Source organism: Phaethon lepturus, unplaced genomic scaffold, assembly GCF_000687285.1.
Source record: "Phaethon lepturus isolate BGI_N335 unplaced genomic scaffold, ASM68728v1 scaffold5994, whole genome shotgun sequence".
Taxonomy (NCBI): Eukaryota; Metazoa; Chordata; class Aves; order Phaethontiformes; family Phaethontidae; genus Phaethon; species Phaethon lepturus.
The window spans coordinates 52,927-79,145 of record NW_010533873.1 but is presented as its reverse complement, the minus strand read 5'-3'; the positions used below and the strand labels follow the sequence as shown (position 1 = coordinate 79,145).

At 42.3% G+C, this 26,219-nt stretch overlaps 1 protein-coding gene across 1 annotated transcript in view; it reads left to right on the top strand.

The window, feature by feature from the left end:
- The window catches only part of LOC104619452 (obscurin-like), a gene marked incomplete at its 5' end in the record, with an annotated part of 122,615 nt that overhangs the window by 52,851 nt on the left and 43,545 nt on the right, over nucleotides 1-26,219 (top strand). Inside the window, 23 exon segments of the mRNA XM_010285333.1 lie at nucleotides 1,191-1,463; nucleotides 2,638-3,993; nucleotides 4,603-4,881; nucleotides 5,221-5,299; nucleotides 5,671-5,789; nucleotides 6,600-6,797; nucleotides 7,510-7,542; nucleotides 7,641-7,739; nucleotides 8,197-8,415; nucleotides 10,927-11,175; nucleotides 11,973-12,112; nucleotides 12,827-13,027; nucleotides 13,365-13,447; nucleotides 14,175-14,348; nucleotides 15,777-15,936; nucleotides 17,190-17,306; nucleotides 18,592-18,756; nucleotides 20,084-20,242; nucleotides 21,484-21,661; nucleotides 23,322-23,435; nucleotides 24,144-24,311; nucleotides 24,580-24,682; nucleotides 25,279-25,408. Coding sequence (XP_010283635.1) covers nucleotides 1,191-1,463; nucleotides 2,638-3,993; nucleotides 4,603-4,881; nucleotides 5,221-5,299; nucleotides 5,671-5,789; nucleotides 6,600-6,797; nucleotides 7,510-7,542; nucleotides 7,641-7,739; nucleotides 8,197-8,415; nucleotides 10,927-11,175; nucleotides 11,973-12,112; nucleotides 12,827-13,027; nucleotides 13,365-13,447; nucleotides 14,175-14,348; nucleotides 15,777-15,936; nucleotides 17,190-17,306; nucleotides 18,592-18,756; nucleotides 20,084-20,242; nucleotides 21,484-21,661; nucleotides 23,322-23,435; nucleotides 24,144-24,311; nucleotides 24,580-24,682; nucleotides 25,279-25,408 — 4,796 coding nt within the window.

Sequence of the window (26,219 nt, the reverse complement as noted above, 5' to 3'; positions counted from 1 at the left end):
AGGATGGAATGGAATGAGTCAAAAGGGGCATGTTGGAATGCATTCGGGGTAACCAAGACCCTGATACCAATGCAGTGGGTGGGCAGTGTTGTCTTCTTCACCCATCTTTCTCTTTTGTTATAATATTCGTGTATCTTTTTCAATGACCACCTCAAAGAAATGCTGGAGGACAGTTCCTTTGCTGTCTGTTGGTGAAACTTTGGAAGCTACAGTGGGATGGAGAGCCGTTCACTCAATCTTTCTTTTCTTCCAACTCTTTCTGTGATAGCCGAGTGCCCAACAAATTCCTTGAAGTAAGAATAATAATAAAAAGTTATTTTTTGCTTAAGGCTCAGACACACAATGATGTTTTTGCAGCATAACAACTGCCAGTGCTGGACCCTGATAACTCTGCATATGCTGACTTTGTCTACAGCAAACCCAAGGCATTTTGGGCAGCGGTCCCCTCACCCTGGTGAAATGTGCAGAGGGGCAGATCACGCTCAGGAGCGTGCTGCTTTTGGGAACTCAGCTGTGTGCTTTACATCCCGGTCAACATCTCCGCGTTTAATGCATTTGTCTTCACTTTGAGTATTGCTGTAGTACAAACAGCATGCCGTTGGCAGGCCTCCTTCCAAAGTAAAGAAGATACAGAGAATTCTTATTTTAAAATTCTTTATGCTTTTTTGAGATTTTTTTACTTTTCCTAAGCTAACGTAAATATATGGTGGTTTTTTTGGTGTTTTTTTTTTTACTTTCAAGACTGGGATGAATGCCGCTTTTAATAATCTTTTTTCTTTTTTATTCATTTTATTGTTTCTTTCTTGTCTCACTTCAGAACTGCTTCACTTCAAAACATTAAGATACAGAATCTGTAGGACTGCTTGAATACTGGTGATGGGTAAATGAAGATCAGCAAATAAACACAGGAATGTGAAAAATGCAACCACTTTTGCATGCATATATTTAAATGGAGCTGGTTTAACCAGAGAGAGCTTGTAAAGTTATTTTGATATTACCTTTGGAAGTGCAAACTTTGGATGCTGCCAGTCTTTTGACCCTTTTTTTTTTTTTTTTCTTTGGTTGTCTACAACAGCTAAAGAATCTATAAGTGAAGGACGGGATGCTTGGATATTTTTTAGTGATCTCAAGTGCCTTAAAGTCAGATTATGATATGTTCTTTCTGTTAATTCACTTTTCTGTAATTACAGAGCCTCCAGTTACAGTCACTCATCCTTTGGTGGGAGGATCAGTCTCAGAAGGGGAGGTGGCTCGCTTGGAGTGCAAATTATCAAGTGAAACTGAAAAGAGAGTAACATGGTTCAAGGGTAAAGAACAAATACAAGCTGGAGGGAGATACGAGATCCTCTCTGATGGAAAAAAGCAGACACTCCTTATTCATGCATTTAAACCTGAAGATCAGGACACATATACCTGCATGGTTTCTCCAGAAGTCAAATCTGTTGCCAGCTTGTGTCTTGAAGGTAGAGTGCATTCCTGTGAGGTTAGATCAGTTCTGTTTATGGAATCCAGGGGCATCTCCACAGCTCGGCCTGGAATTCATTTTCTTTTACAAGCTGTGATAACAATCCACAAAGGATTGCTGTCCTCCTGTTTGGTATTGCCCAGTATGTCTCTCAATCCCTAACAGCTTTGAGCTGCTCAGATAAGGTTTTCCCGAGTCAGATATTTAAGGTGTGATACGGTTGTCTCTACATGGGTTTCTGGTGCCTTTTGAGATGCTTTAGGGTATTCTGCCTGGCCTTCAGCTGCCACTTCCGAAAGTGAGGGCTCCTTCATATGTGCGGCACGGTGTGTGCCAACCGCCTGTCCTAGACATCCCAAACGGCTTTGGGTCGTAGTGTTTATGAAGCTGAATTGTGCCCCTACGGTGGGATTCAGTGGCCCCCACACAGGCATCTAGTGCCATTGAGGCACTTCAGGATATCACCTCTGGCCTCTATCTCCTTCTCCAGAGGGACCCAGAGTGCTCATAGGTCCTGCGCTGTACCTGAGAGCCACATGTGGATGTCCGAGGCAGCTTGGAGCATCTCAGATGGCACTGGGCACTCTGCAGAGGCAAGTCAGTGTGTCCCAGGGGCTGTGTCACAACCTTCAGACTTAGACACATCTAAACCGAAGTATCTACAGGCAGATATCTCTATATGAGGTGGGAGTCTCAGCTCCCATTACAACCAGTGGAGATCTATTCCAGCCAGTCAGTGAAGCCCTGTCTAGCTGTAAAATAGGATGAGCCTGGAATAGCTTTCCAGACTCCACTGACAGTCTTAACCAGATATTGACTGCAACATTCAAGAAGTGCAGAAATTTATTTATTGGGTTCAAATGTGTGAGGAAGAAAACAAAAAAAGTTTTTTGGTCATGTTTTATGCGCATGCATAAAATCACAAGATAGTTGAGGTTGAAAAGGACTTCTGGAGATAGTGTAGTCCACCTGCCCTGCTCAAAGCAGGGTCACCTCAAACAAGTTGCCCAGGACCACATCCAGTTATATTAATTTCACATTATGTTCTCGACAGAACGCTTAGTTAAATGCCACTGATACTCTTCTGCCCAGGTTTTAGAACAACATTTCCATGTGCTTTCTCAGGGCTTACTCACAGACTTGTAACAACTTATCAATTTAATCCTCCTCAGTTCCGACAGTGGCAATGCTAAAAGAGATCGCCAGGGAAGCACCTCCTGCAAGCCAACCAGAGGAGCGGGTGGATGGCCACATCCAGCCCAGCCTGCCTCCTGAGGCTGCTCAGGAGGGAGACCTTCACCTCCTGTGGGAAGCCCTGGCCAAGAAACGCCGGATGAGCCGGGAGCCCACCTTGGATTCCATCAGCGAGGTGCCTGAAGAGGACGAGAAGCTCCAGAAGTTGAGGAAGGAGGAAGCGGAGATGTCTCACTACTACTCAGAGGAGTACTCCACGTGCGACGAGCTGGCTAGGACCGGAGAAGCAGATTTCTCTTTCACAAGCTCAGATGATGAGTCTAGAGCTGGGACTCCTTCACTGGTGAACTACCTCAAGAAAGCTGGGAAGGCAAGTGTCAGTGTCACTAGCAAGGTTCAGTCCATCTCCACAGGAAAATTATGGAAACAGTGGGAGAAATCCAGTGTGGAGACCGTTGTGGCTGCCCCAGCTGCTAAGCCAGCTGAACCAGAAATACCAGATTTAGATGATCCTTCCATGAACAAGGCCGCTGTGAAGATCCAGGCTGCTTTCAAAGGCTACAAAGTCAGGAAAGAGATCAAGCAACAAGAGTGCCCAGTGTTTACCGAGACCTTCAAAGATTTCTCTGGTGAGCCTGGAAGTACTCTCCACCTTGAGTGTATGGCACACAGCAAAACTGACATGAAAGTCTGTTGGCTGAAAGATGGGGAAGAGCTTTCAGATGGTCGCTACTATCACATAGACAATTACAGCGATGGGACTTGCTCTTTGATTATCACTGGCTTGGACAGGAAGGATGCAGGTAAATACACCTGTGAGGCATCCAATAAATTTGGCAAGGTTTCACACAGTGCTAAGGTGGTTATTGGCACTCAGGAACCTCAAGTTCTTCGTAAGGAGAAGCATGTTAAACAAAGCACTGACAGTGAGACAGAGAGCTCATCTGGCAGTGAGCTGGATGATGCTTTCCGTAAAGCAGGAAGGAGACTTCATAGACTCTTCCGGGCCAAGATCTCAACAGAGATATCTGATGTGGAGGAAGAGCTCTTTGTCAGTGCAGATGAAGGGGACATAGAAGTGGTCGACCATCAGACGTATCGTGAGGATGACCAGTATATCTACATCAAGTTTGAAATCCTGTCTGAGGCAAAAACTGCCGCCACTCGATTCAGAGAGATGTTTGGTGCTTTAGGAATTCCTGTGGAGATCGACATTTTGGAACAAGGCCCTAAAAAAATTGAATTGCGTATTGGGAAAGCAACACCACCCACCCATGGAAAGTTTGCACCGCCAGTAGTGAGACCTCCACCACCTTTGCTGACTTCTGATACAGGTAGGTGAAGCAAACCTGTTTATTCTTTGGAAAAGACAGCTGGAGCAGGTCAGAATGTTATCATTTCATTCACAAATAACTTCCAAAAAAACCCTTTATTTTTCATCTGGTGCAGATATTTTTCTGGAAACTGCACTTTTGGAAAAACTGGTTTTGTTTTTTGTTTTTTGTTTTTTTCATTTAAAGGGAGAGGAGGGAGGTTAGTGATGAAGGAGGGGGTTGCAAAGTATTAATTATCTAGAAAGTTGCTTTTCACAATAGAAATGTCCCCTACTACAATAATATGACCATAAATGCTATGATTATTGTACTTATATAAATGAAACTGTTTTCAGAACAGTCCTGAAGGAGACGAGACATTTCGTCAAGGGGAGAAACAGAGGCAATGTATCGTTTGCAGCTGTGGTATTGCAATGCTTACGGTGTTATGGAATATCTTCATCGTGATTGTCAGGGAGTTTCTTCTTGACCGTTTTCACAGAGAAAAAATATCACTCTGCAATTAAATAACCTAGAAACCAGAAGTCTTCAGGCACCGGGCAGCAGTGCTCTTAACCATCTTTCAACACAACCAAGTTTTTCCTGTCTTCTCTCCTACCCTGACTTTAGCTCCCATGTTCATGACTGAGCTCCAGAACCAAGAGGTACAAGATGGATATCCAGTCAGCTTTGACTGCATTGTTGTTGGCAAACCGCTCCCCACAGTTCGCTGGTTCAAGGATGGGAAAGCTATTGAAGAAAATGATCATTACATGATCAATGAGGACCAGGAAGGGTGCCATCAGCTGATCATCACAGCTGTGGTCCCCACCGACATGGGTGTTTACCGTTGCCTTGCTGAAAACAACATGGGAGTTGCTTCAACCAAGGCTGAGCTTCGAGTGGACTGTAAGTCTCAAAATCACTGTAGAAAAACAAAGGGACAGGGTCCTGGTGAAAGGGGGATAAATTGTTTTTTCAAGAAAAACACCATTTACATTAAAAAATGTATGTGTTGCCCACGAAGTGTTTCAACTGGAAACCTCTTGGTTTGCCAACTCCAAGGCAAGGCTCAGAGCAAAGCTCTTCGGATAAACAGGGGTGTTTTCCATAATCCAGGGACATGTGGGATCCTGCTGCAGTAGCAGCATGAAATCAACCTGCCAGTCACTCAAATTAGTAAGGAAACTATAATTATAATAAGAAAAATGGTTTCAAAGCTCAAATTATTCCTTTTCCACTTAACAGTGACCAGCACTGACTATGAGACAGCAGCAGATGCAACAGAGACATCTTCTTACTACAGTGCCAAAGAATATGTTTCAAGGTAAAATATCAAACTTTAGCTCTTTCTAACTTCTGACTTGGTAAGATCAGTATGTGTCTTTATGTCAAGCCTGTTTTTGCTACAGCTAGCAGGGCCAGTTTAATGTCATAAAGGAACAGCCATACCAGCTGTGGTGCAGTAACTGCAACAGCTGGACTTTTATCATGTGCAACCTTGCTCTGGCTGCCTTCACGCTAGCCTGGATATTTCTTCATGGTACCACTCCGTTACTTTTAATGCCATATGGTGCTGAATTTGCTGTCATGATGACAAAACCCACAGACTGAATCAACCTAAAATAGGTGATTCTTGGTTCCTAACTCTTTTCTGGCTTGCTGACTGTTTTCTTTCTAACTCTAATTGCTTCTTAGCCGAGAACAGGAGGAATCTACCACTGAGGAGGAGCAATTGCCCCAGATCTTCGATGAGCTTCATGATATTCACGTGGCACCGGGAGCATCACTGGCTAAATTTCACCTGAAGGTGAAAGGTAAGGGGAGCCCACAGCACCATCAGTTGCTCCGTTTGCTGTCAGGTTGAAGTGCTGGACAAGGTTTTCCCATGTGCTCTTCTGCAGCTGTGACCTCAGTCTGTGCATCTTGCACCATCTTTGCACAAACCAGCTAGAAGAACGTGTTCGTGCTGATGAACATTGACTTTTGCAGCAGGCTCAGGCAGATTAAGTGTCTCATTGTGTGTCCATGTCTCCAGGCATAATTACAGCCATACGCTCCTGAAAACCGAGGCCTGTAATTCTCTGAGCACATTAGTTATGGAGGAGCAATAAGCAATAAAAAAAGATAGTGAGGGTGTCCTTTATTCTCTTTAACAAATTAAACAGTCCTGAACTTGCCTTACGCTATGAGGGGGTTGCTGCTACAACCTAAAAACTACAAAAAAGTCCTCCTGGTGTTGACTGTCTGTGGTAAGGAGAGGTAGGGATTCTCCCGTTTTCTCCGACTGCTGCCTATAAAAATGATGAGAACGTTTCCGCTTCAACTGTTCTCTTTGTGTACGTTGCAAATCAGACCTAAGTGTTCCCTCTTCAACCTGGAAGGCATTTGCCCACGCAGCCAATATGGGGAGTGCCAGAAGCTGAAGAGACAGGAAAGACCTTTAACAGATAAATAGAATTTCATGAATTTGCAGACATTCCTAATTGGGTAAATCCTTGAAACAGCAGCCCTGGGCAGAGCTGAGGATTCCTTGGCTCCTGCTCAGGAGGATCTCCCTGGTTGCTGATGCTCCCAAATCCATGTTGCCAATGCATTCTGTTCTCCGTGCCTGTTGCTCCTCACAGGGTACCCACAGCCTCGCCTCTATTGGTTCAAAAATGGACAGCCATTAAAGGCCTCCGACCGCATCCTCAAGACTGATAAACAGGAATTCCACTCGCTGGAAATTCGCGACGTCACTAAGGCAGATGCTGGCCAGTACTCAATATTTATCATCAACTCTGCGGGCTCTGCATATTCATCAGCCAGGCTGGTAGTCAAAGGTAGGTATTGGACTATTTTTGACACTTGATTTTCTCTATTCCAGTAGCTTTTTCTGTTTTATATAGTTATTTTTCTTGAGAAAGCCTATAAAGGTAAGTCAAGGGAGGTGGGGAAGTCTGCAGATAAAAGATGAGTTGCTTTAACCTTAGTTTACCTGTAAATTTACTGTGTGTCCTGAAGATGAGACATGTCACGTCTCAAGGATCTGACTCTTGTCTCATAAACATACATTTTATTCCTGCCCAACCTCATTGGCTTTCATGGTTCATTTTATTAAAACCGAGAGCCTCCTATACGTCATACTTGAGGCTGTTCCTGTAAGATACTGCCGTACCACTGAAATTTTGGGAACTGTGAAAGCAGGTGTTTCCAGAGATGACCATGTGTACTTGTATTTATTTGCTTAATTGTTCTGAAATTAGTAATTAAATCACCTTGGTAGGAAGGAGTTGTAATTTATGAAAATTATCTTTAGAATTATGTGTGTTAATGGTACTGAAAAACTGAAATAGATCCATTCCCATGCTATAGGATGATTCCTGTCATTTTTATTAATAAATGTACTTTAGCATACTCTTTTCATAGGACAAACATTTCTGTGTAATAGCTGCTGCAAGGGGTAATCCCCTGCAATACCTTTTCTTTTTTCTTCAACTCATGGACAGAATGATAATTGTATTTGTAATTTTGTTTGTTCTCTCTGTGTTACAGATCCTGATGAGAAAGAAGAGCCATCAGAAAGAGGTGAGAGAAACCACAGCAGGTAACACCTAGGGATTTTTTCAGTAGTCTACACTGACACAGAAGGTGTCACCATGTTTCATCAATAATGTCATTTTCAGATTCGCAGGAGCAGCTGATACCACCAAGGTTCCTAGAAAGATTTACTAATAAAAAGGTGAAAAAAGGTGCAAGCATCACATTATCTGTAAAAGTTGAAGGTAAGCGGATAGATACCTTGCCTCTCTGCATAACACTTAAATTGTACAACTTCATGACACATTCTGGAGTCTCTCTGGCCCAAGTCATCGTAACCTCATCTCCTGTACGTGAAGGCTGGACTCTACTCCCAGCTTTGTAAGAACCTTTGTGTGCTTTACAGCAAAGCGTCTTACTCATCTTCACTTCCATTTTCCTGTATGTAAAAACAGGGATAATGACATTTATTATTCTTATGAAGATGTGTTGATTAACAGTTTTGGTTTTACAAAAAGTTTTAATATCCTTGTGTGTGCACTGCAGAAAGGTTTATGTTCCTTTACTATGTTCTGTGCCTGTTATTGTTAGAAAAATATCAGGAAACAAATCAAAATAACATTTATTCACAGCACGGCTCATAATTTTAAGGAAGGAACACCACTAGGAAAATTAAAGCTCATTGCATTGGTTTTCCTTTAGGACACCCACCACCAACTATTACTTGGCTGAAAGAAGAGTCTCGGGAAGACATCCTGTGGATCAAACCAGACACTCCGGGGTATAAACTTGCCAGTTCAAATATGCATCACAGTCTAATTCTGTTGGATGTTAAAAAGAAGTACAGTGGAGCTTATACATGCATTGCTACCAACAAGGCTGGCCAGTCCATCTGCACCGCCACCCTGGAAGTTGCAGATGGTAAATCTTTCTTATAGTACAAACACATTCTCTATGTATGTGCCCTTATGCACAGTGCCTAAGAAAAAAACAGTGTGACTGATAAGGAAATTAATCAAATCTCCACCTAAAACCCCCTGAACATTTTTTCCAAGATTAACCATGACTTCACTTGCCTTGCACATGATGACACTCTTTACTTATATAATCATCAAATAGGATCATGGAATCATTTGGGCTGGAAAAGACCTTTAGATCATTGAGTCCAACCGTTAACCCAACCACTAAACCATGTCCCTAAGCACCACATCTACACATCTTTTACATACCTCCAGGGATGGTGTCTCAAATAAAATTTTACATTTCTGACCCCAGCTTGGATTAACAGCAGCATCTTTTCTGTATAAACAGAAGACAAGTCTATGAAACAACCAAATTAAGCACAAAGGAAAAAGAAAGGAAAAAAGGCAATATAAAGTAACTAGGAAAAGTCACCATTTAAAAAAATTACTACTTCACTCTGCTAATATATTTTTCATTATATAATTCCCTTAAGGCAGCTAGAGTTATTTGATTCCCCTTTTGCAGAGATTTCCAGGGCCTCCTCTGGCACAATTGTTTCAGTAAGAGGTGGGACAAGCAAATACAGGCTGGGAGTAGGTGCAGCACTGTGAAGGACTCAATTTTTCTGTTATCCTTCTTTGCACCCCACATTTTTACTGTACCAAGAGCTACAGGAGCATGGCTTGAGCAGTGTAGAGCAATGGGGCAATCGTACATCTGTGTGAACAGACTATTTGCATCATATGCGTGGGAGTATGTGTTCCAGAGTCAGGAGCTGCTAACAGGGAAGATTCAATATTCTAGTGTTCCCAGTAATCCATGTCTAGAAAATGCGCTTATATTAAATACATAAAAAGAACGATCTCTGCCTTCTCTCCTCTAATGACAATCCCTAATCTTGCAGTGAAGGAGGCTGAAGTTCTGACCCAAGAGCGTGTGATGGTGTCTGAAGCCATCATGACCACACTGGGGTAAGTGGTTGGCTACCCATGCTGAAGTGGAGCAGTGCAGGTACCACCCTGCAGAGGTTCCCATGGGCCACTTTTAGGCAGTGTTCACTTTGGACATCTTTGTCTCAGCACCAGAGTTAAAATAGTTTGAGGTCATAGGATGGAAAGTGCTATGAATACTCTAGTATTCAACCTAGCAATGTTGGCCATTTATGCTTGATTATCAGGGAGGATAGGAACAAGGACCGAAAAAAAAAAAAATTGGGTAGGTCATTATAAAACTCTTGCTACTTTTTCATCTCCTAAGTAGAGTGCCAAAAAATTTCACAGGGTCAAGGTCTGACTGTTCCTTGCCAATGCTGAAATACACTGATTCATAGAAAAAGAAGTAGATGAAATGGTCTGCTCACAAACTTATTGTTTAGACATCCACCTGAAGAATAACGTCCTCAATTCACCATTCTTGGCTTGGATACTAGGCAGATACAGTCTGAAAAGCAGTATCCACCTGAATGCACGTTAGCTTCTGGAATATGTCCAGCCTGAAAGGCTTGACCAGTCTTCTTCTGAAGTGTGAAGAAAGCTACAGTGCAAACTCAGCTATTGCAACCTCTCCCAGCGAAGTGCCCAGGCTCTGCTAGGAAGTTGGTGCTGGTAAAAGCTGCCAGCATAGCAAGGTTCTCTTTGGACCTCAGAACCATTGCAGAACCAGTAGTCAGCTTGCTTCCCCATCACATGGGCATCCTGATGTGATGGGAGCAGATCTCTTGGCAGGACCACAGCATCTGCAGATTCTCCAGTCCGTGGTTTCCTGATGAAACCACTGGAAATTGTTGAGCATTAGTTCACTGAAAACCAACAGACTACAGATTCCACTTGACATAATGTCTCCAACTGAGATAGACAGTTTTGTTTTAGTGGCAGCTGGGAATAAAGTCCCAGTAGCACCAGGGAAATGGGGTCTACTCTGTTCTGCAACCCACTCCCTGAGCAGCCAGGTCTTCTCAAGAAACGTTTTGAAATAAAAGTCAGGAATGACGAGAATTCTTGGATGGGATTTGGCTCAAAGACTAAGACACCCAAGTGTTTCTATGCCCATAGGAGCCAGGTGCCCCAATTCCCCTTTCATATAGTGGCGCTGGTGAGTATAGGCTACCAGCACCTGCAGTCCAAACCAAAGTCCTAACTTAGATATTCCCAGCCTTCACGTACAAGGTGTGAGAAGGAGGGGGTGTTTCTCTTTTAGCTCTCCTTACTACACATTTCATTTTGACTTTTAGCTCTGCTTTACTTTTTCTTTTTCAGATCTATTCATCCCTCTGAAACAAGAGAAGGTAAGAGCAGCTATTTTCTCTCTCCTACTCCTGCTCTTCACATCTACAGCTGAGATTGTCTATGTATTTCATGATTACCATCTACTTTTGTCCCATTTTCTTGAAACTGTCTGAAATGCTGGAACTTTTCAGGACTGATCTCTGTTCAAGGGTGAATTATTTGGATGAAATGTGAGCAAGCACAGTTTTAAAAACAGGGGAAGTGAAGAAAATTAGACCTTACTTCCACAGCAGCTTTTGTTACTCAAAAAAGTTGACTTTCCAATGACGTTTCCTGCTTAATAGAAAATTGTCTCTTTTTCCAGGAGACCTTGAAGCTGGTAGAGAAGGTGTACCCAAAAGCCCTATTTCATTAGCTGATGTTGGCTCAGAGGAGTTCTTCCAGAAACTCACCTCGCGTATCTCAGAAATGGTATCTGCAAAAATAAGTCAGGGTAAGGAACCTGGCAAACACCATTTAATTTGTGTAGAAAAATATGCAGTCTTTTTTTTTTATGTCATTTGGACTTTAAATATCAGTGAGATTTATGAAGCGGGTTTTGAGACAGTCATCCTGCATAAGGTTATGAACATCTGTAAATGCTTAGGACTAAGAATTTTTAGTAAAAGTCCATCCAAATGACATGTTTTAGTCTACAGTTTTGAACTAGGCAAAAAGCTATTGCAGTAAGCTGACAGCTAGTGTCCATTTTATGCACACAGTGTTTATTTAAGTAAGTAGGAGTAACTGTAAGCTTTAGAGTGGAGACCAAGTTGTAAAAATGGAAGTGTATTTTGAACATCTTAGGTATTTAGAGTTCCTCAGATATTCATCGCTCCAGGGTCTGAAAGCAATCCTGTTTAGAAGACTTCCCACACCTTCAAGTATTAGCTCACAATGGGACTTTAAAATTGAGGCTGAAAACTCTGTGCACAACTGTGCAGTAATCCAACAATTTGTTGACTTAAGTGAAAAATCATGGTTTGTGGTAAAATTTTATCTTGAAGCAAAAATAGAGGCATTACCTCTCCTACAAATATTCTTGCTGCACAGTCGCAATACATGCATAGGCATGCAACCTCATGGATTAAAAAGTCCCAATTGTTTATTTAATCCTAAATATCAATAGGAGATCACACTAAACACTACAAATGCTCTTCCTGGGGAATATTTGTTTTTATGAAATTGAAAATTATTCATGCTCAAGTTGGAGATCTTCATTTCACACTTTGCTGTTGCTCTGCTTTTTAGCTACACTTCGAGTGCCAGGTGCAGAAAGTGATGATGAATCAAAAACTCCCTCTGCATCTCCTCGCCATGGGCGATCCAGACCTTCATCCATTGCTCAGGAGTCCTCCTCTGAATCTGAAGATGGGGATTCGAGAGGAGAGGTATGATATCTTTATGGACAAGTTTGACACAATGAGAAAACTTTACTACTGGCCAATCTCCTATGGTTTAAGGATCACCATCCCCTTTAGGGATGTACTTCACTTTAGTAGGTATATTTAGTAGTTAAATCTGGAGTCTGTGATACAGAGCACAGAGAATCAAATTCTGATGCTTACTCTGTGATCTTGAACAAGTTGTTCAAGTCAACATGGTCAAAACATATCCATTATTTGGCACCTTTTGCTTTCGTGGCTGAGCCTCAGAAAGTCAGAGCTTGATTTTCTGTGCCTTGGATATGGTTGGTCAGAAAAATTTTGCTGAGAAGTTCTTAATGAGAAAAATGAGAATTTTGTCAAAATTAGAAATTAGAAATTTTTTGTGTGTTCATTTCAAACAGTTCCTTATAAAAAAACCACCAAATTTACTTTGGAAATGTTAACCTATTTTGACTTTTTCAGGACCACTGTTTGTTTTGCCTTGGGAGAAAAATCCACTGTTTCATGGTGTAAATCCAAAATACCTCATATAGTTTTGAAAATATGGCCTGAGCCTCCTAGAGACTGAGTCTTCCACTTGCAAAAAGCAAACAGTGATTCTTTTTGCATACAAGGGCTGGAGAACAAAACATTAAACACAGATAAGCACTTATGTTCTGCTGGTGCTACTGTATTCTGTTTTCAGAGTACCAAATAACTGTCATTTCATGCCTGCAGATCTTTGACGTCTACATGGTCACAGCTGACTACGTGCCCACTGCGCCTGACAGAGAGACCATCACTTTGAAGGAAGGCCAGTATGTGGAAGTCCTTGATTCAGCTCATCCTCTGAAATGGCTGGTCAGGACTAAACCCACAAAATCTAGCCCCTCTCGACAGGGTTGGGTATCCCCAGCTTATCTGGACAAGAAATTAAAGGTGATTGATCATGCTGTGTTTGTCTTTCATGTAAAATTGCTTGCTCCTGTCACAGTTTAAAGCCATCCCTTTTGCAAGGAGTGATGGATGAGGAGGTTGTTGAAGGTGTCTGTAACATGACTGGACTTTTTCATGTTTTGACTGGACAATATTTCTGTAGGTGTGCAGGGGTGTCTGGGTTTGAAAGACCTAATCATCCTCCATCCAAAAAGAAATTTCACACTGGTTTAGGAATTACTGAAAGGGACTGTGAACACACGAGGGATACTCCTCAGCGCACATTGATAAAAGCACTGTCAACTTAAAAGAATAATGTTTCTTTTTTCTTCTATTTTAGTTGTCACCAGAGTGGGGAACAACAGAAACTCCCGAGTTCCCCGGAGAGTTTGTTACTGAAGACGAATATAAAAGGAAGCTAAGGTGAGCTCATGTCGTTTGATATTTGCGCCTTTGAGTTTTCCTGCCTGTTGGCATCTAGGTCACTCCTGTCAAAGCCACTGTTTTTGTTCTGCTGAGTCCTGCCACCTCCCCCTTCCCAGAATCAAGCAAACCCTTGATTCTCTCAGACTTGTAATTTGTGATCTTTGATTGGGTTTTGCCATCGATTTCAGCCTAGGCAAATTCCAGGCAACCTAAATCATATTGGATGACTTGAAAGGGGGGTGTACATGATGTAATTGTGGAAGATTTCTGATTTCACAAAATCCTAAGCTACAGTACCTCTGTACTTTGGGGTGCCCAGTATCTAAGGACGGTATCTAAAGAGGGAGTGAAAGCACTCAGGCTTGTGTTACTCGCTTGCAGTGCAGCACACTACTGAATGTGCTCTCATGGAGATATTTGCTTTCTGGATTGCATAAAGGGGCATTGAAGCAGCTATTGCCTACTTTACAGAGATCCTTTTGTTGCTCACGCTCTGTTTTATCCGCCCTAGCAGCAGATGTTTGTAAGGTAGAGGTAGGTGTGACTCCATGAGCAGGGTGTCTAAGTTCCTCTTACGGTCAGAGGGGATCTAGTCAACACACTCCAGGGAGTCTGATCTTCTCATCATATCATGTATTTTAAAGCCTAAAAGTCCCTCAGTATGTCAAGGATAATTATGATGATTTTTCTGTGATTTCTTTTTGCCTATTCGTCTTCCCTTCAGTGTTCTTATTCAAGAGCTGTTGATCTCAGAAGAAGATTATATTCAAGATCTACAGTTCCTCCAGACTCATCACCTGAGGTACACTGAGGCCTGTCCCAGTGTCCCAGGAGCTGTCGCCAGTCAGAAATCCACCATCTTCAGAAATATCGATGACATTGCTCGCTTCCATTCCAGGTGGGCATTCCCATGTGCCTTCCTCTGAGACCAAAGAGTGGTTCATATACCTGGTGTCAGAGCCACAGTAACTATTATTACTGTGAAGGATGTGGAGCACTGGCAGTGCTGAGGTGCAAGGCAACTGATGGTCCTATTGGGATGATAGATGATGGCATAGCTTAAGTCAGAGCACAGGGCTGGGACTCCCATAATACCCTTCAGAGCTTCAAGGCTTCATGTGTCCGGCTTATTTCTTATGCTTTTAAGCTAATTTAATTGAGAAACAGTGAATTATTATAAAAAGGCAGCATAGTGTTACAGGCACTTCACTGGTGTCTTCATAGAGACACACATTCATCTAAAACGGGTGCCAGCGTCCATGCATTCGAAACACATCCAGCTGTAGCAGGCTGCCCAGGTACAACGCCTGCCGACTCCAAGAAAGGATTTACGGCGGATCTGCTGTTCACAACGTGACTTCCCAAGGTCCAGGCAGAAATACTTTTACTTGCCAGGGAGAGGAGGTGTTGTACAATGTCTTATGTGCCTTAGGCTTTCCGTTGTAAGGGGCTTCTTTTTGCACCTCGATACCCTTGCTCTCATGGGAAGTGATCATTCTTGTAGAAAATCCCTGTCAACAGCATGAGAACCCCCCTTTTTTCCCCATTTGCCTACACTATGGTCCTAACTTTCGGTTTATCTTGGGGGGGAGTGTCAATAATATGCACGCACAAAGCTCAACAAGCAGTGAGTGTGCAGCATCTTCCCTGATCAACGTGTGCTCTGATCAACGTCGTAAGCAGAAGCGACCAATGAGTTTGAGCAGGTTGCGATGAAAAGTATATAGTTACTCTGGGAAAAGCATTATGGGGGTCACTGCTTCTGCAATGGGGAGGACGCTTATGTGGGACACCCGGCACCTTTTTTGGCTGGGCCACGAGAATAGATTTCTCTTTCCTCCATCCCTCTCTCTTCTCCCTCTCTCCTGTTTTTCCCCAGAAGTAACTTCAACTGCAAGTGATGCACTTCATCAGCTATCGATGCTGCTAAAAATCTTTGTGCGTGTGAATCTGTCTCAACATCCTTTGTGAAAGAGAGTGGGGATCTCTATCTCCACTCCTGCGGATGGCTCATCGATCCTTAAACTGAGGCATAAACATCTGGGGAGGTGTTAACTTCCCAATCTGATCTAAACCCTTGAAAATTATCCCTACCTTCCTTGCAGGGCATTTCATACATTAAAACTAAGAGGGACAGCATCATGCTGGATGAAGAGGCATTGAGAAGTTTAATGCTAATGTGGCAACACCCCTCGTTTCCCCCTGACATTTCTTCAATCTCTGTTAACCTGAAACCGCCTGATATAAAAGTCTGGCTGCTGGGGCTGTGTTCTAGCCTCATTCCGTTACCTTCTCCTCAGATGTCCTTTTTCCTTTGTCTCCACAGTATCTTCCTCCGAAGCTTGCAGAAATGTGACACTGACGATGACGTGGCCATGTGCTTTATCAAGCACAAAACAGAGTTTAATAAGTACATCCAGTACCTGGTGGGGAGAGTACAGGCTGAGTCGATTGTTGTCAGCAAAGCTGTCCAGGATTTCTACAAGGTAAAACACTAGCCAAGGTACCCGCTGAACGTGCATCCTATAACCCACTGCATCAAGAAATGTAGTTATTAATCATAAATGTGATCCTGAAAAAGATTATTAAATATTTTTGTGGGAAATCACTGCTAAGTATAATAATTTTGTATTCACTGTCTAGCTCTTCCTGGTCAGTACAATCAATATGGGAACATATGTACCTATGCTTATGCATTTATGAATATTATAAAGTTTATACAGATATGAATGTGGCTGTGGTTATGTAATTGTAATTAAGGGATGTTTTAAGGGCCATCACATTATAAGACCGAGCAAACTCACATAAAATATTAGTGTAGACAGGGGAATCCTCTTTCTCCTCTTCAGCTGCTCAGGATTGAAGTTCACTGGTGAAAACACACACACAACGCTCCAGACCCATGAGCACATGCATGTTCATGGATCCCTTGAGTAGCAGCACGGCTCCTCTGTCCATCCAATACCCCTGCCCAGATCCTGAGTACTTTTACGCTCTCCACGAGCCTCCCACTCACCAGCTAGTCCAGCTTGATGCTCACTAGAACACAAATGCACATGTTCACACTCACCGCACATTCACACATCCTTCAGTTTATCAGCACGAGCTCTCAAGCCTCCCTAATGTCCACATCTGGACTCTGGGTCTCCTACTTACATCTACTCCAGCTTGAAGCTTGCTGGTAAATTGCACACATTTGCACCCACATGCACCGGATCAGTGGGAAAGGATAAGCATCCAGCTCAGTGGGTGATGTCCCAGCACGTGGACCCTGTGACCTGCGCTTCCCACTCCAGGTCCTGGTGCCAAGTCCCTCACTCGCTCCAGTCGCAGGCACTGCAACCACACGGACCACTCGCGACCAAGGTCTGGCACCAGTTGCTGGCACCGAGCTTGCTCATTCCTGCCCTCCCGCGCTCCGACAGCGCTGATCTTTCCTGTCACACCATCTGGTTCTGCAAACTTTGGATCGCGTTTCCCCAGCGTTGGTCCTGCACTGGGAAAGCGGACAAATTCAGCATTTCAGACACGTTGCAGTCTAAAATGACAGCTAGCTGATAAAGGATGGGGGAGGGTTACAGTTGTCCAAAATACGGGGTAGTAAGGTCTGGTAGAGCTATGGTAGAGTTTTGGCTGAGTGAAGTCTATGAACCAGCACCGTATGAGCATTTTCCAGGGATTACTCTTTTCCATTGCTCTTTATAACAACCTTTCCTCGCTCTTCTGTGTGCTTTTTCAGAGATACACGGATGAAATTTTAACTAATGAAGATCCTTCACAGCCACTTATCCCACCACTGCAGCACTACCTGGAAAAACCTATAAACAGGATCCAGCAGTACCAGACTATAATCAAGGTGAAAAGCTTTTGTTATATGCTTCTATCTGATAGGTTTATGTTCTGCTTTGTGTAGCTTGTATAGAAAAATATTTTATTCTTACTTCATATTTCTCGGCTTTCTTCTGATGTAACTACAACTGAAAGCTGCTTGAGTAAGTAGGACAGTAATCCTCACCAGTGATGGTGCTCTCTAAATAGTTTTGTAAATGTAAATCCAGGTAGAGTTTCAGTCTCCAACCCCATAAAGTTCCACAAGCTTCATCTGAGTGATCTTCAAACATATGCATATGCATCTATAAAATATATGCTTATATATATACACAAATATATATGAATACATGTATGTATACATCCATGACAAGTATGAATTTCCTTCACACCCGTCAACAGGTATGTCATAAAAATAAGCAGTTTCCAATGCGTAAGATACTGACTTAACATTTTCTTTCCTTGTCTTGTATACTGCCATTATGGAAAGATGAAATTTTTGTTTTCTTAAAAGCTTTGCCCCATTCTACCATCCTAAAATGTTTCATCTTTCAAGCGTTCATCTGTCCTACTACCTCAGGTTCTAGCCCAGACCACAACCAAACATTTCAAAGTAGCATTTTAAACAGTATTTTTTACGGGAAATAGCACTAGGATATCCGGGAAGAAGACAGTCATGCCAAAACATTTCTGTATTCCAGTGGGGCATGAGTAAACAGTTTAAGTAGATTGAAGAACATTAACTTTCTAATTTTGAACACATGCCTGCACACAAACACCAAAATTTTTAAGGATCTCTTGGAAGAGAGAGCAAGCATGGGCACTTTCCATGCCTTCATTGCTATAAGAAAGGAACAGGAACAAATGTGAGAAGAACAGGATAACTGCCATTGTGTATTTTTTCCAACCTCTCTTTTTATTAATCTGATATCAACTCTTAGTTTAGCACTGCCACATGAATTGCTTGCCTCGCGGTGTTATCAGGGTATGCACAAGAGAAATGCAATGGATACATTTAGGATTGCTTTAGGGTTTTTTTGGTTTTCAATCACTGAAGCATAGCTGGTATTTGCTTCAACTTTGTCTTTGCTTAATATCAGCTGGTGTAAGGAAAAGCCAGACTGGTTTGTCATTAAGGCTGCAGAAAAGGGTAGGAAAGAGGAGCCTTTAGTACCCAAGCAGCACATGGTGAAAGAATGGGATAAAAGTTGCTCACATGAAAGACCTGGGACATATATTGAGAAACTTTTTGGTTATCAAGGATTTTTTTTTTTTTCTGACTGCCCAGTAATATTTTCTTCATTCACCTACAGGAATTAATCCGAAACAAAGCAAGAAATAGCCAGAACTGCACTTTGCTGGAGCAGGCTTATGCCATTGTGTCTGCACTCACCCGAAGAGCAGAAAACAACCTCCATGTCTCACTCATTGAGAATTACCCAGGGACCTTGGAAAGCCTTGGTGAACCCATCCGACAGGTAACTGAGATTTCTTAGTCAGTGTTAGTGCTATGTGTGCCTTCACTAGTTTCTACGTAAACTTAGGTCCTACAAGAAGCTCCTTTACAAATCATATCTGAAAGAGAGCACTTGCTTATTGCCTTTCCTACTGTTCAGAGAAATGGGTCTCCTGGCTTGATAAGGGTTTGAAGCACCAGAGCATAGGCGCTTATGGAGCAATTCACACATAATATAGTTACTTGCCTTTCCAACACGCTCATCAAACAGGAACAGATTTGTTCTGGGCCCCGACATGATTTTAAAGCATTTTATTTTTTCTTCCTCCTCTCTTATTATTGACAAGCTACATGGGCCAGGTCCTGAAATTACTGGCATCTGAGGGTTTTTCCTGTTGATTCCTCAGATGTTAGAAGCTCACTGAGCCTTTTCAGTCTACATGTTTTCAAATTTACACAGTTTTTTCAAAGAAGAGCCTTGTTTGCTGGGCAAGTCGGTACAAGGTAGCATAGCATACGTTGCATGTGCTCCATGTGAAAACATTAGATCAATTCATGCATGTTCTCCCACAGCGGTTCATATATCTTCAAAAGACCTGTATGCCCCTCCAGGTCCTTCTCATGAAACAGATGTGTGGTTTAGAGGAAAGATGGCCCAGCTATTAGGATACTAGTCTAGGACTTTTAACACCCTTACTCAAATTTTTCATTCTCTGTAGACTTACTGTGTCATGATGGGCAAGTCATTTACTCTGCCTGTTTGTATCCTGTGTCTTCCATGGGAATCACAGTGTATTGCTGAGTGGAGTTGTAACGCTAAATTACAGTGATACACTGGTGGGCATTCATCTATCCACATTTAGATATCTGAAAGAGAGTCCAATCACACCCCAAGAGTGCTTACTTCTCCCTAATGATGCCAAGGGGGAACCCATGTCACTAGCTGAGCTGTATATATATATACCTCCTTATGGGAAATGTTCTGGTGAAGGAGACCAAGTGAACATATAAAGTGTCCACATAGCACACAAAATACAATTTTCCATTAGCATTTCCATTTCCAAGAGTGTGCCTACCTGACAAGACCTCTGTTTTTTTCTGGCAACAAATAATATTTAAAGGACAGTGTAATGACAAGCACTCTGTGCACCCCTGTTGGTGCCGTCACGCTGATGCATCACCTTTAGCATTACAGACAATCTGCTGTGGTGTAATAAAACAGAGGCACATAAGGTGATGATGTAACAGTAAATATTTGTTATCTGTTCACTGAAAAATGATGGTGAGACATCATCGTGGTAATTATTCCACAGTTATCACTATGTGATTTTCCTTCTTCTTCCTATCAGGGCAACTTCATTGTGTGGGAAGGAGCTCCAGGAGCTAGAATGGCATGGAAAGGACACAAAAGGCATGTCTTCCTCTTCAAAAATTATATTGTGATCTGCAAGCCGAAGCGAGACACAAAGACAGACACCTACAGTTACATCTTCAAGAACATCATGAAGGTCTGATCATTATATCCTCACCTAGAGCATTTCTCTGTCATTTAGAACTTCATGTTTATATCCATCTTGGACGTTGCACTAATACTTTTGAGCTATTCCTTTGTTTCCAAAAGCCTTTGAAGCACAAGTAGGATCTATGTCTGTCCCAAAATCTCTCTGTTAAATCTGTCAGAAACACGTCAGAAACCATCAGAAGCATGGGTGGATTTTTACCGTGCAACAATGAGATTACGTGCACAAGTGTTTATTCAACTCTGTTACCTTATTGCGTTAACTGCGTATGATAATGGTGTGAATTTTGCTGTCTATAGTATTTGCTAGCATTTGTAGATCTTTCATTTTGGCAGTCTGTAATGTTGGTAGCAAATGGGAGGAAATGCTGTTTTAGTCGTATGCTACATTCCCAGTGGTTCTCTCTGCTGGTTATGTCCTTTCCTGACACCAGTTCCTGTTTAGAAATTAAAAACTCAGAGGATTTGACCAGCTCATCTTCAGACATTCAGGGCTCAGGTTAAAACTGCAAGAAATTGCAGAGTTTTCCCAAGGCAGTAGGTGCTCAACTCCAATAAAAACCAACCAACAAGACAAAAAGCCCATGGAGTTCTTGACCAAGCCCACTCAGGGCCTTCTGAAAGTCCTTATCTCTGTCCTCATTGATATTCATAGGCAGATTTTATTTTCCAAGAAAAAAAAAGGGATGTTTTGTCCAGAGAGCGCCTGCTCTGTAATTTCTTTTCATGTAGTCCCTAATTGTGCTGTTCCTGGGCCCACCCTTAGGATACCCTTTAATGCTGGATGTTATTTTCCTGAAATGTGATAATTACTCCCTGGAAAATGTCTGTTGGGTAACCAGAAAGTCAAGTATACTGGGGAAAGGATTGCAAACTGACCCTGGTTGCTGTTCAGCCAAAGCCATGTTGCATTGCTCATGCAATCTGAAAAACCTTTAAAAGTGGTGTAAATTATCCCTTTTGCTGTTGGAGCATCTAATATAGCTTTAACAGGAATAGCACAACTCATGTCCACTGAAGAGGGTACACACTGGCAGCAGGAGACTTGCCGGTGTTTAATAGTTGTTTCCATTCTAAACCTTGATTGAAAAATGTTGTGGTTCACAAAAGCTAGTTCCAGATCTGAACTGTCCTAAACTGTGGGGTTTCAGTTGTGGGAAAGGTTCTGGCTGAAATTCAGTCCCAAGAACACAGAATGTGTGTTGAATTTCTTGTCCTCCTGTCACACAGCTGAACAACATAGATGTGAACGACCTTGTGGAAGGGGATGACCGGGCGTTTGAGATCTGGCACGAACGGGAAGACTTGGTCCGCAAGTACCTTCTTCAGGCACGTACAGTGAATATCAAGAACTCCTGGGTGAAGGAGATCTGTGGCATACAGCAGCGGATCAGCGAGCCTGTCTGGAGTGAGTATGGCCCAAGATAGCCCAAATCTCCTAGTTTTTTCTTGGGTGGTCTCCCTGATTCAGCAAGGAGATTAGCAAAAGGGGGAGAGAAACTATCTAGGGCCATCTGCCACCTCTTAAACTGAAGTAGAGTTTGAGGTTTTCCTTTAATCACATCACAGACTGCTGTAAATCACAACTCAGGTGACTTGACAACAAGCAGTAAGCTTTAACCGGAATGGTTATAGCAGCGTTAGGTCCTCCACCTGAGCTGGGGAAGACACCTTTATCAGGATGTGTGTCTTGAGGTGTTTGACTCTCTCCATTTACCACCAAGGGAGCCAATACTGTGTATCACTGACGTGATTAAGTTTACATGACAGAGGTCCCATGGGGCCTGTGTAGGTTTTTGGGCAATAGCAGAGCAGGTGAGTAACTTTCAAATCACTCTTCAATGTCCGTAACCCAAGTGTGGAAAACACAGGCTGATGAGCTGAGGAGAGCTGGCTAGCCCTGGCAGTTTCAGCGGATGTGTGTTGCCTTTGATGGAGCATCAGAGTCAGAGACTGAAGTGGTTGCTCAGTTCCCTGTCTTCATATTCATGCACTTTTGCCAATTAGAAGAGGATGTTCTTTTCCAGCAAAATAGCCCAGAAAATGTGCATCACTGGAGAAGAGAAACGTGTTATTGAAACGTCTAAAAGTGCAGAGTTGACACTAGAGATGCATTTGATTTGGCAGGGACTGCCAAAAGGTAGATGACCACAGAATGTGGTGGCAAAGGCCCTGGCATGAAGATGATGCATGAAGAGCATCAGACTCCAGTGGGAATACTAGTCTCAGGATATGACCCAGAGCCCTACTCATACCAGTATAAAGCCCCCTGTGACTTTGTTGGGTACCAAATCTTCCACTCAACTTCTGGCTTACGTTTCTGTATCCAGGCACGTGGGTTTGCTTTGGATTTTTATCTTGTCATTCAGGCTGCTTCGTCGTCATTGTCATTTTTGATTCCACCAATTTTCTATCCACAGAATTTATCAGCAGGGATATTAGATCTTTATTGTCCAGGTGTAAGCTAGAAATGGTGTCCTTTGCAGTGTAAGGAAATTTGGCACCTTAAAATGCCAGAACAGGGTTGGGTTTAGTGTATATAGTTTGGGCATTTTATTTTTGTGCTTTTAGTGAGGTGTTCTAATGAGGAAGACTACGAGAATAATTTTGCATAGTTTCATATGGCAGTAATAAGTTACAACAAAAGTCCCTCAGCAAAGCATAGGTTTTATTGTATGGAGACCAACAGAATACTAGTTTGGGTATCTGGGGTGCATTTTAATTGGGGAATTATCTTAACAGTGACAGCTGTGTGGTGACTGAATAATGGATGTGCTTATTAAAATCATGGCCTAAACCACTTCCAGATCAGCAACAAATCCCATTTTTTTTCATGGCTCATCTTTACAGCCAACAACAGACATTTGACAGAGCGCATTTAATCTCAGATAAGCAAGGACAACACATTACCTGGAAAGTCATCAGCTGCTAAAATTTCCTGTTCAGCTTTCCATTCTGAAGCTCACAGATTTGCAGAAATTATAACTATTCTTATCTTACTTTGCAGCAGCCACTCTGTGGACAGAGCCCCCCTCCTCCGGACTAACATGCTTATTCTGATGTTTCAGCACCTCCAGACTTTGAGGAAGAACTGGCGGACTGTACAGCTGAGCTGGGAGAGACAGTCAAGCTGGCTTGCAAAGTTACGGGAGCTCCCAAGCCATCTGTCAGCTGGTACAAAGGTATGAGGGGCAAGGCATGAAATGCATCCTCCAGATTTGTTCTCTGTCTGTATTGCTTTCTGCTAATCGGTTAGTGGGTAATCTAAAAGCTGACCACCTAGAGATATCCACGCCTAGTCTTAAAGTTAGCTACGAAACAAGCCAAGCAACGTAGATCTTCCTGTGAGGCTAACATACCCTGCTTTTTCGGGTTTGCCTATTAGCCCATATGAATCCACGTCTTGTGGCAGTGAGACAACTTCTAGTAAGTGAACAACTCGTCTGAACCAGCTCAGCTGTTTCCATGTCATAGCCCAGGCAGCTGTGCGGACATACTCTTTTCGCCAGCATTACTGTATTGCAGAGGAAACCGCTTTGCTCTAAGTTCACACCTTGTAAAGATCTGTTCTGCACATTTACAGTCACTTTGGAGGTGTTCCTTTGGCTAGCAAATCAGAGCTATAACTGCACGGCACATACTCTGGGAGAATTTCCCTTTTAAATGAGGATTAGGATGTATGAGGTCCCTCAGCGGTGCTTTGCCCAGAGGATGCTTTGTAGAGAGCTGGAGGAAGATGAAAAACTCATTCCTCAACTACCAATATCAGCTGCAATAAAGCAAATACATCTCTCGGTCCTCTCAAGTGAAAAGCTGGATGAAAATCCCAAGAAGAAAACACATTTGATACTAAACTCTTTACGAAGATGTTTCTCCCCTTTATCTTTAAGATGGAAAGCCTGTGGAGGTGGATCCCCATCACATTATAATAGAAGATCCTGATGGTTCCTGCACATTGATCTTGGACAACCTAACAGGTGTTGACTCAGGACAGTACATGTGCTTTGCTTCCAGTCCTGCTGGGAATGCCAGTACCTTAGGAAAGATCCTTGTTCAAGGTAAAGTACTGCACAGATGCATTTTTTAAAGGGATCTGCCATGTAATACCTTAAACGTGAATATTAAGACATTCCATGTGTTCTGTATAACATCTACTGGATAATACTTTAAAAAAAATTATTTCATGTACAGGTGTAGTCAATTATTCTTCAATCAAAAAATTTGGTCTTTAGTGTCTTGTGCGCAGACATCATGAGAATTACCTGGTCAGGGACACAGTCTTTGTATCTGGTCATATGTCCAGCTACATTTATCCTTGTTTTGCAGTGCCACCACGGTTTGTGAACAAGGTTCGAAATGCCTATTTCGTTGAGGGTGAAGATGCTCAGTTTACCTGCACTATTGAAGGAGCACCTAGGCCTCAAATCAGGTCAGTAGTTCAAGTCACACTGGAACGAGTCCTGTTTTCCCACTTTGCACGGTCAGAAGAGTCTCCTGCCCTTTCTTTCAAGGTTAAGATCCTTCCTTTTCTGTGTCTTCCACCTTAACCCCATCCAAATACTGGCTCTTCCTGATCCCAGCTTTCCTGAGATTCTCATCAATTTATTCTAGTTAGCATATGAAAATAAATACCTACAGATAATCCGATTTATAATAATAAGATTTAATAAACTGACAACATTTTATAATTTCTTTATCCTCCCTGCCTTACACTTGGATTTATTTTATCAGTAACCAGTCTGGGGTATTCAGACAAAGAGCTCAGCATAGCTTCACTTGATTAGAAGCCCTTTTCCCTGTATTGGCTGATGAGATTTCTTGAGGATCATCTCATAAACCTGTGCAGTTCAGTATCCACGTGTAATCTACCCACCTGTAGGCCTGTTTTCCAGGATCCAAACTTTAGTCTAATGATCAACTCTTGAGTTGCTTGCCCATTGCTCTGATAGATGGATCAGTGAGCTGGGAACTTATTGACACTGCAGTTTTTTTTCCTGACTTATACTTAGTGTTTTCCACATGCAGGTGGTACAAAGATGGTGTACTGTTGAAGGATTCAAGTAAATACCAGACTTTCAGTGAACCACGGAGTGGCATAATAATCCTGGTGGTCAAGAACCCTTCCAATGAAGATATGGGACACTATGAATGTGAGGTAAGTTCGGAGAGATTTAAAGATCTGCTGTCTGACATGACATAGGTAAGAGAATTCATTTTGCTGGGAGAGATCCATTGCATGAGAATAATGTCTGAGCAATTGCTGCCACCTCCCAACCAAAAAAGTTTATGCAAGCTGGGTTCTCCTGAACTAGACCTGGATTGTGCGAACATCCAATGGCTTCAGAATATTCTGGTCTGAGAGTTTGGTGGTTCAAACCGTAAGAGAGTGAGCTTGTTCTGGAGCTTAAATTCAGATCCAGGTCTCTAGAGGTAACTCTTACAAAGGTTAGGACCATTTTGACGTGGCTTTTTTTTCTGCACTGTCTTTAAATTAGAACAGATTCCTGCCACTACAAAGAAACCATCCAAAGCCGAAAGAAAGAAATTAAGTCTAGATAGAAGTGTAAAGCACTGAAATTTCCGTTTATTTAGCAAGCATGCATGGAAGTATCTAATAAGTTAAAATAATGTGCTGTAAAATATTTTATAAAAATTAGTCATAGTCCATGCATTCATTGTAATAAATAGTAATAAGCTCTCAGGGCTTGGCAATAAAAACACTTGACCTTGATTTAGTAAATAGCATTGGTCAACTGACCCATGGTAAGTGGCTCAGTTCCCAGCAACTTCAGAGTTATTCCACAGAAATGTTTAGGAAGTTTGATATAATTTAAAGACTTCTACCACAATTTTTTGAAAAACACATTACTTGCATTTGCCCTCAGCTAAGATCCCAAGATCCAGTATTCCCTTGGCTAAGTAAGACTCAGTGGATTAATGGTTGTTAAAGAAAAAAACCTGCTTTG